Source organism: Mirounga angustirostris, unplaced genomic scaffold (genome assembly GCF_029215605.1).
Source record: "Mirounga angustirostris isolate CCGP_5_RB_7025 unplaced genomic scaffold, mMirAng1.0.hap1 SCAF_14, whole genome shotgun sequence".
Lineage (NCBI taxonomy): Eukaryota > Metazoa > Chordata > Mammalia > Carnivora > Phocidae > Mirounga > Mirounga angustirostris.
Window position 1 is genome coordinate 89,949,019 of NW_026991722.1, and position 12,869 is coordinate 89,961,887.

Below are 12,869 nucleotides of genomic sequence, written 5' to 3' on the forward strand. Positions count from 1 at the left end.
CTCAGCAGACGATTGCAGAAGCTTCATAGACTGCCAGCCAGGATTACCCAGGGATATCCAGGAGGTCCAAGTTAAGAACTCCGCTTTCAGATGTCCCTTGTTATACTTAAAACGCCCGGTTTACAAAAACTCCATATTCGTTTAGAGAGCCTGAACTATGTCGCCACTTGGCAGCGAAGTGCGGGGTCATGAACTAGAGGCCAGCCTGCTCAGGAGGTGGAGGCGTTGGTGACTTCGGCCACTGAGCTTGATCCTCGAGTAAGGACCCACAGACAGGTAATGGCTCCCATGGGGGGCGGTGGGCGTCCTCCTCAGCTTTTAGCGTCATCCGGCTGGGCCCCGGGGCTTCGGGAGCATTTCGTGGTTTCCGAACGCGGCACCTGCTCCCCCACACCGCGATCGCCTGGGTTTCGGAGAGGGAACCCACCCCGGACTGGGGAGCGCCGGCGCTGGGCTCGGCCGGCAGAGCTGCGCTGCGAGCCGGCGGGCTCCGCATTCGTCATTGTTCCCCCAGAGCCTGGCACGGGCTGGGAGGCAGGCAGCGAGGGTGGCCTAAAGCGCGCCGTCCCTTCCGCGTCGCCCGCCCACGAAGCTCTAGCGCCACAGGTGTTTCCAGGGCGCCTTCCAAGGGCCAGACCTGAGCCGGGCGCTGGCGACACACGGGAGGGACAGAGGTCCAGCTCCGGCCCGCTGCGCGCGGGAAGGACAACAGTCGGCTGGCGCTGGCGGCTCGGGGCGCCCGGGGCCGCGAGGGGACCTGCGCGCGCCCCCGCCCCGCGCCGCGCGCTCGTGACGGCGCCCCCGGCCCCGCCCCCGGCCTCCGCCTCCCGCTTCCCCCTCCCCGCGACTCGGCCGCGCTCCGGTCGGCGGGCTCTATGGGGAAAGCGGCCGCTCTGTGCCGAGGCGGCGGCTGTGGCGGCCGCACCCGCGGACTCTCGTCGCTGTTCACGGTTGTCCCCTGCCTGTCCTGCCACACGGCGGCGCCGAGCATGAGCGCTTCCACGCCTGGCCCCGGGCCGGAGCCCAAGCCCCAGCCCAAGCCCCAGCCTCAGCCCCAGCAAGTGCCGAAGCCCGAGCGGCAGCCGGTGTCGGAACAGGTGTCGGAGCCAGTTTCTGAGCCGGTGCCAAGACTGGACCCTGAGAAGACGTCCGAGCCAAGGCCAGAGTCCAAACAGGGAACGGAACTGCTGCTGGGGTTGGGGCGGGGGTCAGGGCCCCGGCCAGAGTTGGGCTCCAGTGCGGGGGCTGGGCCCTGCCCCAAGGCCTCATCAGAGCAGCTGCCGGCCCTGGGGCCAGGCGTGGGGAGCGCGCCCTGGACCAAACCCGAGCCGGGGTCGCTGCCGGCGTCAAAGCCCCCGCCCCTGCTGCGACCCGGACAGGTGAGGGCGTCTCTTGGGGTTCCAATGTCAGGGACTGGCGCGACCTCCGCTGCGCCCAAGGTCTTACTGCCTCTGGACAGCTTCAAGGGCTGGCTGCTCAAATGGACCAACTACCTGAAAGGCTACCAGCGCCGTTGGTTCGTGCTCAGCAATGGTCTGCTGTCTTACTACAGGTATGTACGTGCACACTGGGGCATCTGAGGTTGGAGCGTGGTGATGTTGCAGTGATGGTGACAGAGGGTGTGTGGGGTTGGAGGACACTGCCACTAGCTTAGGGATGGTTGGGAACATGGACTCTAGCGGGAGAAATAGTATTTCTGACTAACCTCCAAGGGCTGGGGGCCCTGACCTCTGACAGGGGAGCCCCCAGTGGACAAGACCCCTGACCAGCTTGGGTTTCAGGAGTGAGTGGGGAGGTGGAGTGAGAGAGTGATCTGGGGCCTCAGGGCCCCTCTGGTCTTGGGGGTAGTGGAGCCTTGGGGCAGCCAACCAGTGTCAGTTCCCCAGTCTTTGATTCTGGTTCAGGAGCTAAGATCATTGTGTTAGGGATTGAGGGGAACAATCACCTTGTTCAGTCCTTGGAACCCACTGGCAGCAGTCCAGATGTATCAGATACAGCACCTGCGTTTTAGGGGCCCATCTTAGCATTCTGTGGAGAACCAGAAGCATCCCACTGTCACCTTCCTTATTGCAGAAGCAGCAGGGGATTCAAAACTGAAGTCCGGTGGTGAGATAGCTAGTACTATCTGCCCGATGAAAGGGAGAAAGATACCAGAGGCTTCTCTCTTTTCTAACTGGCTAGTGCCTTAGTATGTTTCCTGGGGATGGTTGGTTTCAACTTTGAGATCTCAGGCCACCCTACGCCATTTGTTCTCAAACATGAGCCGGTATCAGAATTCCCTGAAGGACTTGTTGAAACATAAAGTACTTGCCTCTCTGCCGAGTTTCTGATGCGGTGGGTCTAGGAGGACCTGAGGTTTGACATTTCTCACAAGTTCCCAGATGCTGCTGCTGCGGACCACGGTCTGAGAAGCACTGCGCCATTGTCTTTGCAGACAGCAGGGCCCTGCCTTGCTGTTTGGTGAAACTCAGGTCACCTTGGTCACTTCACTTGGCCAGGCAGTATCCCTTCAGGTCGCTCACTATAGGGTTTGTAGGATCCTTCCTCGCCTTTTTGGAACACAGCTTCTGGAGGATGGTTGAGTCTATGATGCCCCTGACAATTGGGGAGCTCCACTGAACTTAAATGATGGTTCCCACTCCCAAATGGGGACCACTGTCATTAATTCCTGGCAGGGGAGAAAACTGACAAGTATTTCTCATGTGCCTTTCTCATGTGGTATCTTGGTGCCCCTCAGCCCACTCAGCTGCACCCTCCAGATCACACAGAACATAGCATTCTTATAGTTAGGCAACCAAACAAGAAATGATTCTTTTCCAAAGGGTGTTTTTATCCCACTTACCATTTTCTGTCAGGTGTGTAAACATTTCACCAAGACATGCAGTGGTAGGGATCATCTGTGATTTGCTATAAATATGTCACTGTTGGCTGTGGACCACACACTCTTTTTTATGTTACATTCACTTCATCCTCACAACCACACTGTGAGGTGGGCTCCAGGATTGTCGAGGGGTTCTGAGGTTTGACAGGAGGATGTAGCTTGTCGGAAGTCTCTGGCCCCATCGGCAATGGGGAGAGATTCTGACCTGGGCCTGTTGTATCCACAGTCTGTGCCTGTCCCAGATCTGTGTCCTAATGCCCACTTTCTCGAGTTCACATTGTTATCTGTATTTACCAGGTACGACTAACCTAGAGGGGTCAAGGTAATGTTTATGAGTATAGGGTCCCACAGTTCTAGCGGAAGTAAAACCTGATCTCATGCACTTTTCTTTTGTTTTATTCTAATAGAAAGAGCAAAGGTTTACCAATTTCTTTTCTCTAAAATAACTGTGTGTAGACAGTTGGCATTTCAAGGTTATCTCAAATGTGCAGATTCTCTGGGCAGCAAGAAAAATTCTTATTGCTTGCTGATAAGGTTGTGGGCACAGATACTGGTTTGGGGGGATGAAGGGGTTGGGAGCAAGTTTCTTGTGTGTGTGCTTGCACAATCCAGCTCGGTTGCTTTGTTTTTGGACATTTCTAGACTCCAAGGTGGGCAGAACTGTTGCTTGACTTGTCTGGGTGGAATGAATGATTCCCAACATTAGGACAGCCCTGTGCCATCATTTAGTCCTATGTGAGTCTTTCCATGAATATGTCCTCATTCCCATTTTAGAGGAAAGGAAACCGAGGCCAAACGAACAAACCTTCTGTGGCTCGCCCAGAGGCACCTCACTTGTGGGTGGCTCCCAGATGCCAGGGGAGATGGGTGAGTCTCCAAGTGCAGAAGAGGCCCCTCTGAGGTGGAGCCCAAACTGCCACTTCTTTCTTGTACCCCGTTGTGCCTTTTGGAGGACCCTTTGGTCTGCCCCTCCTTGTGCTTCTCAGTACTTCAGTTGTTTGACACTGCTCTCCTGTCCCTGCTTCTGGTCTGAATCCTGCCTTCTAGACCAGACAGGGCCATCCTGCCTGCTGGGGTCAAGGACGGAGTGCCCTCCAGCCCTGTGGCTCATAGTTCTGATGGCAGCAGGGTGGGTTATGTGGGCTCTGTCTGTTCCCGGTGCTGTACATATGTGTTTTCTTCTTACCCTGTCTGGAACCCCAGCTCTCAGTGGTTCTTTTTTTTTTTTTTTTTAAGATTTTATTTATTTATTGGACACAGAGGGAGTGAGCACAAGCAGGGAGAGTGGCAGGCAGAGGGAGAGGGAGAAGTAGGCTCCCCACTGAGTAGGAAGCCTGACATGGGGCTCAATCCTAGAACCCTGGGATTATGACCTGAGCCGAAGGCAGATGCTTAACCAACTGAGCTACCCAGGTGCCCCTCTCAGTGGTTCTCCAAGTGTGTGTGGCCAGAAGAGTGGCAAAATTCAAGTGCTTGTGAGCTGAAGACAGAGAGAATTTTTATTCATGATCTCTCTCCCTTAGGGGCCAGGTAGAGCCAGGTTTAACCTGGTAGGGTGATGCACTTGGTGGAGAAGAAATCAGAGCCATTTCCCTTGCAAGCTTCCCTTTTGGAAAGACCACTCTAATTTTATTTTATTATTCTTTTTTTTAACTAAGTGAAGCCTGGTGTTCAGAGAAATATCTTCAGAGAAAATGTGGGCACATATTTCTTGTGCTCTCTCCCCTCTCCCATTCTCCAGCCTGCCCCACTCCGGGGTAACCACCATCCCAAATTTATGTCACTGTCCTCTTTCTTTCCTTTTTATTCAGTTTTATCGCATCTATATGCAATTTTAAAAGCCCCATAGTTTTCATTTCAACCATTTTTAACTTTATAAAAAAGGGTATTGTACAATATATGATTTGGGGGGACTTATTCTGATGGCTTTATAACAGTCCAGGACGTGAGTGTGTCACTTTTTATTTATGCATTCTCCTCTTGATGGCTGACCATGACAGTTCTTGTACACATGCAGGAGATTCTCTTGGGTGAAATTGCTGGGTTGTAGGAATGTGAAGGTTCACCTTACATAATGCCAAACTGTTTTCCAAAGCAGTTGTACCAATGTATACTCCCACCGGCAGTTAATAGATTTTATGGATCTATATCCTTTGCAACACTTGCTATTGTCTGCATTGATGGGTGTACTATGGTGTCTCATAGTCTTGTCCTGAATTTCTATCCCCATTATTTGTACCTTAATGGAAAATCAGTGGAGGTTTAGATTAGAATTTCTCTGTTATGTGTGGCTTTCTCAGGTACTTCCGCCCTGGATTTTGCTTGAGAAACTCATTTGATCACTTAAGTTTATTCTAAAGGAGAAGGTACCTAGTGCCAACAGCTGGGCTTGGTAACAGTCCTATTATCAGGATTAAAAAAATGCTCTTTGTAAATATTGTCACATATAGAAACCATTTCGGGGAAGTATTGGTAACTGTTGGCAGGTTTTGACTTCTTTCCAACAATGTGCTAGGAATCTAAATAAATACAGGAGATGAGATTCTTATTCTATTGCTGACATGCTTAGTCATATGTCTCTTTGGACACAAAGAGAATGTGGTCTTTTGGTTATTAGTTCCCATTTTAAAAAACTTATCCCCAGTTCTTATCTCATAGAGAACATGTGATTACATGTTACATTAAGGAAAAATTCATAAGTGATGGGGAATTTTCAAAGGTATCGCTTCAGCAAGTTCTTAGGGCTAGAGTTTTCCACGCATGAGCTTTCTCCACATTAATGACAACATTGATTTGGTTAAGCAAAATTCTGTTTTGTTTATACCAGTTGCCTATTTGGTGACACTATAAATGATGTTTGTTTCCCAGCAAACGATTTCAAACAGAAGCATTTGTTTTAATTTATTTGTTGTTCAGACTGATCTATGGCAGGTAGGCATAGCTAGGCCAGTTAGCAAGGAAGTCTTCAAAGAAATTAGCCTGGGTCTGTAAGAAAGAAGACTTCGGTCAAGTAAGAGTAAATTTTGAAAGTCTTCTGGCTGAGGAAGACCACTGAACATGTGGTGAGCTGGGCCCATTGTGGGGTGGTACCAAGTCAGGTAAGAGAAGTTGGCACACCAAGACCTCTTTGACTCTAGGATGGATCTTCCGGTGAGACCATCTCTCAAAGGCAAATTCTCATGGAGATGGGCTGCCAGGAAATAGTAGTGTTCTCAACATCACTTTAGGTAATACTCAAAGGACGGGGATGGGAAAGACTCTCCAGTTGCAAAGTGTCCCTGAGGATGCAAGTCTGCAGGTTAAGCCACTGGGGTCTCCACTCTAGAAGATGGTGGCCTTATCATATTGGATTCAGCTTTACTTTAAAATATCATCCAGTGTTTCATACTATAAGACCATTAGGAGGCTGAAAAGGAATGCACAGGCTGAAAACGTGTCCACATTTGCTTGAAGTGTATTTTCTTAACATTTAGCAGAAGGGTGTGGCAAAGAGGTTGTGAGTGGATTGGCAGCATATTTTGGAGGAACCCAGTACACACCAATGTTCTCAGCAAGGTCTAGTGACACCGATTGTAATTTTCCGCACCAATCCTGTTCCTTCTGCTAACTTTTCTCTTTCTATGAATAGCTGAAAACCTCTGAGCCATGCTTGCTGCCTCCTCCTTCTCTATTCTGACATCAGATGGAATTGCGAGCCCTGCCTGTCTTTCTCCTCTAGTCCCTCCTCTCCATTCCTAGGGCCACATTGTGGTTCAGGTCTGCCTTCCACTGGCGTCCCAGCTTCCAGCCCCTGTGCTGGACAGTGCATCCCCACTGTGGTGCTAGCTCCCCACCCAATGGCCCCGGACTTGCCTTGTCTTCTCCAGGCTTCTTTTTCAACAGTTGCGTCCCTTATGTTGTTCATACATCCCTCCCTGCATTGGTTTTCTCCTGTTTGAAATACCCACAGTGGCCCCTGACTGATCCAAGGGCCATTGTCTTCTTTCTCTGGGAGCCACACACGCACACGGTGCCCGTGTGGGCATCTCTGCAGACAGCTTTTGTACAAAAGGAACACCATGGCCAAGTTCAGCATCTTCTTTGTATTCCGCATGGAGCCTGGCAGGTGCTTTGCTGTTGATATGTTCTCAGTAGCTTGGCTAATCTGAATGGAAGAGTGAGTGAATGAATGAGAATTGCCTGCAATTTTATGAGATTTCAGGGAGCCAAGTAGGTTAATGCCAAACTTGGGTTTTTCTTAATTTGTTTTCAGTTTCAAAAACTTGTTTGCTCGAATGAGATTGGGATGATAAGTGGGAGATTGCCGGCTGAAGCCTTTAGTGCCAGAAAAGCTATGAAATGCAGATTATCTGGATATATTATGTTGACAGATTCGACTGTGTTGAAATAGGCTCTTCAGTGAAACAGTAGCCTCTTTCTGTGGTCCTACTTTCATATTTCCGTAGGGTTGCAAGTGTTTGTGCTTATGGTCTGTATATACCTAGGATGACTTTTCACTTTGTAAAGTGTGGTGGTCGTTGGAGGAATGGGGAACAAAGGTAAAGCTTTAAAAGGGCTTTTCTTGATCTTATAGCTCCTTCAACTAGTTTCCTGTGCACCGGAAGGTTTGCTTTTGCAAGCCCTCCATGTGCAAGACCCCGTGGGAAGCAGGCCATGGATCAGAGGTGATGCCTCCACCCTAAAACATTAGATCCAATCAAATAACAGGCCTTCACATCTGTGGGGTTCTCTGCAGATGTCAGAGCGATTTCCAGTTCACGGTTTCAGTGAGGAGTGCAGGCCAGGAGCATTGTTCTGATATATGAAGGAAGGAAGTGGGAGTTCACAGATGGCACCAGGGGGCAGCTCATGGACTCCACGCACCTCTTTGTAGGGGAGACCTCTTGCTGGGGCCCTGTGTTGGGATCTCTAAGACTAACCCTCTAGGTTCCATAAGGAGCCAGGAGGACTCCTAGGACTCAGCATCTATCCGTGTTCACAGCTGTGCTTTATTACAGTGAAAGGGGGCAAATCACCATCAGCAAAAGGAAGAAGGGCATGGGGTGAAGTCTGGGGAAACCACATGCGAGCTTCTGAGGGTCCTTTCCCAGTGGAGTCACACAGGACATGCTCAGTTCCTCCTCAATGAGTTGTGACAACACGTGTGAAATGTTACCAGCCAGGGAAGCTCCTCAGAGACTTGGTGGCCATGGTTTTTACTGGGGGGCTGACCATGTGGGCACTGTCTGCCTGGCATATACCCACCGTCCAGACTGCCAGAATGAAAGCAGGTATTCAGCATAGACCGAGATTTTGTGTGAGTAGTTTAGGCACAGTGAGCCACCTTTAGCAGTTAGCGAGTGGGGGGAGCCCTCTCCAAACCCAAACTCCCAGATGCCAGCCCAGGGCAAATCTTTCAAAGGATAAGTGGCCTCAGCCCAGCTGTGTTAATTCTTTTCTGCATAGCTCTGACCTCCTTCCTCCTTGCAGACTTCAGTGATGTCAGGCACAGGGAAAGGCCAACACTCACTCCGGTTCAGGGAGAGTGAGTGCTTACATTTGGCTTTGAGTGGCAGAGTGGCTTCTTACTGCCTATCAGAGAAAACACATGCCAGTCTTGCAGGGTGTGGGCATGGCCTGCTGCTCTGTGTGCTTGAGGGCCTTCTCTTCGGAGCCTCTAGCCACAGTGGTTGTCCCTTTATTGTTTCGTAGACACTTTTGTCATCTAGACCTTCCCTGAGACCCTTTGCTGACTTGATTTTGCACATGACTGCAGTGCACTTGCCACATGTTCTTCCTTCCTCTGCAAGTACTTTTGTGCCTTTGATGGAATGTCTGATGTGAGTTCTTCAGCTTGTGCCTTCTTTGGGGAGGGTCTGTTAATCCAAGATTGGGGCCTGATGAACAGTCCGGAACATTTGTGACAGTAAGCATTATACCAGCTTTGGGTGTATCATTTATCGAGGGCCAACAATCTATAACGCAGTGTGGGAGATGGACATGCATACCATCCATCATAAAACCACCACGTGGAGGAGGAAGGGGAGGAGGGATATCCATACCCATCCTGGCCATTCAGTAAAAGGCCAGCAGGTTCAGACACAGTGCCATGGGGGAGCTTGCAGGGAGCTGGGTATTCAAGCATGCCCCTCCCATGCCTCCTATAGTCTTCTGGGGTATAGTTGGCAAACTGTGTCAGGAAAGAAAGACAGGTCTGTGAAAAGGGTGTGGGGTTCCTTAACCCAGATCAATGTCTGCTTATCCTAGGAGGAGAGAAATACACTCCACTGTAAACTGACATACAGGGAGTAGGAGATGGTAAGAAACACCCTGAATAGAATTGAAATTGGCAGCTTTGATGTGTGGTGAATCACACACATACCAGGTGTCACCACACAAAGATGTGGCTTTAAGAGGCTCCTTTCATAATCAGACACATGAAGCAAACTGTCGATGAGTTTCAGGGTCATGCTGGGTACTCTGTTTTTTTCTTTTACATGGGACTCTTTCCCGCGTCTGTTTCCATTTTTAAGAGTCCTGATCACTAAGCTCCACTGGTCTTGACACCTCATCACATGCTCAACCACACCTCGGCGCACTGAAGGCCGATTTAACAATCTTGACTCACACCATTTGATCTGCATTGCTGGGCCATTGCCTAAACCAAGAAGAGGGCTATTGGAATTGCTGAGCTTGCATAGGACACTGCCAGATTGTGTTGTCCTTTTTTTTTTTTTTTTTAAAGATTTTATTTATTTATTTGAGACAGAGAGAATGAGAGAGAGAGAGCACATGAGAGGGGGAGGGTCAGAGGGAGAAGCAGACTCCCCGCCGAGCAGGGAGCCTGATGCGGCACTTGATCCAGGGACTCCAGGATCATGACCTGAGCCGAAGGCACTCGCTTAACCAACTGAGCCACCCAGGCGCCCTTGTGTTGTCCTTTGAAGCTGCAGTAGGTACTGTCTTCCCGAAATACAGCGTGTGGCCTTCCTGGGCTCACCCCTCACTGCCCTGCCCAGCTGGGTGCCCCGTCCCTCTCTCCCTCTCTCTTGATACCTGGGCCTTGAACCATCTTCTGCCTAATTTGCCTTATTCCCCCTCTGCACACCACATGCCCTTCAGACTCCCCTTCAGATCTCTGCACCAGCCATCCTTTCAGCCAGGAGATCCCCTCTTCATTGCTACCGACGTCCTAGCTGACAGTCTTAATTCCAAGTCATCTCAGGAGAACCTGCCTGCGTTCCTCTGCAATGAGCTGAGCTGGCAGAGCTGTCCTTCCTCTGATGCCCTTTTGTGTATTATGTATTTGGCCATGCACCCCTATTAGCAGGATGTTGGTTTGGCTCCCTCCTTTAGGTTAACATCCGGCTCCTCCCCGCCAGAGCCTGGGGCTGTGTCTTCCCACTGAGGGGGCCCCTGGGGTGCTGGGCATAGTGCCTTCTACTTAGTAGATTCTCAAATTTCAGTGAAGTCCTTTTTTAAAATAGAAGACACTTTGTCATTTTAATCTTTTTACATGTTATAAAGACCCAACATACAGGCTGAACTATTGCAGCAGCCCATGGGGAGGCACTGACTTGCCAGGAGAATCGAGCGGCCACAGAAGCTACACATTGCTCAGATTTTTAGCTCCTTTTCTGAGGCTTAGCATGAGCCAGGACATGTGACAGTATTGACAACTCATTGTACTCATTTGTATTTAAAACTCTTCAGTATGAAGCATTTTAAACATCTATAAGAGTAGACAATAGTATAACAAACCCCTGTGCACCCATTACTAACTTTCTGGCCAATACCATTTCAAAGTGAATCCCAAATATCACATTTCACCTGTGAATGTTTCAGTATGTATCTCTAGAGGATAAGGATTTTTTTTTTAAGATTTTATTTATTTATTCATGAAAGACAGAGAGAGAGAGAGAGAAGCAGGCTCCCAAGGAGCAGGGAGCCTGATGTGGGACTCGATCCCAGGACCCTGGGATCATGACCTGAGCCGAAGGCAGACGCTTAACCATCTGAGCCACCCAGGCGCCCTAGAGGATAAGGATTTTTTTTTTTTTAAAGATTTTATTTATTTATTTGAGAGAGAGAGTGAGAGAGAGAAAGAGCACAAGAGGGGGGAGCAGGAGAGGGAGAAGCAGACTCCCCGCTGAGCAGGGAGCCCGATGCGGGACTCGATCCCAGGACTCCAGGATCATGACCTGAGCCGAAGGCAGTCGCTTAACCAACTGAGCCACCCAGGCGCCCGAGGATAAGGATTTTTAAGGGCATATCCACAATACCATCGTGACACTAAAACAAATGAATAATTCCTTATTATCATCAAATATCTGGTGTTCACAGTTTCGATTGTCTCAAATGTCACAAAATGTTTTTTTGATTCATGTATTTGTATCGGGACCCAAGTAAGGTCTACCCACAGAATTTCGCACAGTCTGGGTTTAGCTGATTGCATTCTCTTCGTGTAGGTTAACATGTCCTCCCAGTTCTTTAATTTGACAGATGGATCTAGAAACTTGATCAAGTGATGATGTGTTCTTCCATCAGGAGCTCATAATGTCTGGTGGCTTCTTGGTTTGTGATGTTAGCTGCTGGTGATAATCAGTCTTCGATTAGTGTAATTCTATCACTTCTTCCTTATTTATTAGCAGGAATACCTCCAGAAAGAGAAACCTCCCCTTCTCTACTACTCTGGTTACTCAGGGATATGGTTCACACAGGAAAGGCAGAATAAATTCTTGATTCTTTCCTTTTAATCACAAGCTCTCAAAATCATGAGTTGGTTCTTATCTTCCAATGGTGACCAATCCTTTTTGTTTTCTCAAAAACACTATCATCTCATGGATACAAACATGTTTGCTGTGTTTCAGCCCACTGTTGTATTGCCCTTGATCATGCTCATATTGTCCTGCCTTGTCTTTGCCCTTACAGGAGCCTCTTCAGTTGGCTCTAGAGTCTTTTGGATAGGACCCTGATGGTGTTAAAGTTTCCTGTGTCTAGCCTGAAAGCATGCTCCAGGCTCTTCTTATACTTGTCTTAACCCAACCCTGGAGTCAGTTAAGGTTCCAATTTCATTCTTTTGCTTGTAGACATTCAATTTTCCCAGCACCATTTGTTGAAGAGACTGTCCTTTCCCCATTGGGTGGTCTTGGCACCCTGGCACGATATATGCAGGCATGAAAATCAAACCCATTTGAACAACTTCTATACTGATTGGGTAGGACACTGCCACTTTCAGGGTCCACCTGCAACTCTGTCATCTGGGACTGTGGGAAGTTAATCCAAGAGGATAGACCTCTAAATTCCCTTCCCACATCTCCAGGCTTCTGTAACTGGCTAGTAAGCCCTCCACTTGCAAAAAGAATGATTGTGAAAGCCTAAGAGAAGGTGGGTGGAAATAAAAGCAGACAGTTAGGTTGCTGACAAAGATTGCTGACATGTACCTTGCATTTTAGCACAAGAGACTCCTTCTTCATCTTCCATTCATCCCAAACACATACAACCACTGCTTATCTTCAGGACCAGCCTCATCTCTGCCTTTCTAGGATCATCTTCTGGTTTCTTCCTCTACTGTCACACCCCAGTGACAGTGGGCTCTGTGCACATCCTAATAGGGGAGGGGGTAGATGAGAGTTAGAACTGGGTCCTCAGCTCACTTGTGCTCCTGGATCAGGCAGCCCCCAAATAAATCACCCCAAAACTCAGAGGTTTAAAGCAAGAGTGGTTTATTCTTGCTTGCATGTCTGCAGATGGCTGGAGCGGCTCTGCCTCCAGCAGCAGCACCTGGGACACTCCTCTGCCTTGAACAAGTAGGCTAGCAGTTTCTCCCTGTGATGGTAGAAGTATAGGAGGGCAAGCCAGAAAGGAAGCACCCCGGTTCGAGCCTGCACACCTTCACTCTGGTCCATATTCCATTGGCTGAATCAGGGTACCTGGCCCCATCTGATATCAGTGGGGTGAGAGGGTATCCACTCCCCACTCTAGTGGGTGATCCTCCAAAATCCCATGA

General features: G+C 49.3%; 1 protein-coding gene across 1 annotated transcript in view; it reads left to right on the top strand.

Annotated features, from left to right (window-relative positions):
* Positions 1 to 614: 614 nt before the first annotated feature.
* OSBP2 (oxysterol binding protein 2) overlaps positions 615 to 12,869 on the top strand; it is a 167,922-nt gene continuing 155,667 nt past the window's right edge. Inside the window, exon 1 of the mRNA XM_045887311.2 lies at positions 615 to 1,552. Within this exon, the coding sequence (XP_045743267.1) occupies positions 876 to 1,552 (677 nt within the window). The 5' untranslated portion in view covers positions 615 to 875. The remainder of the gene's footprint in view (positions 1,553 to 12,869) is intronic.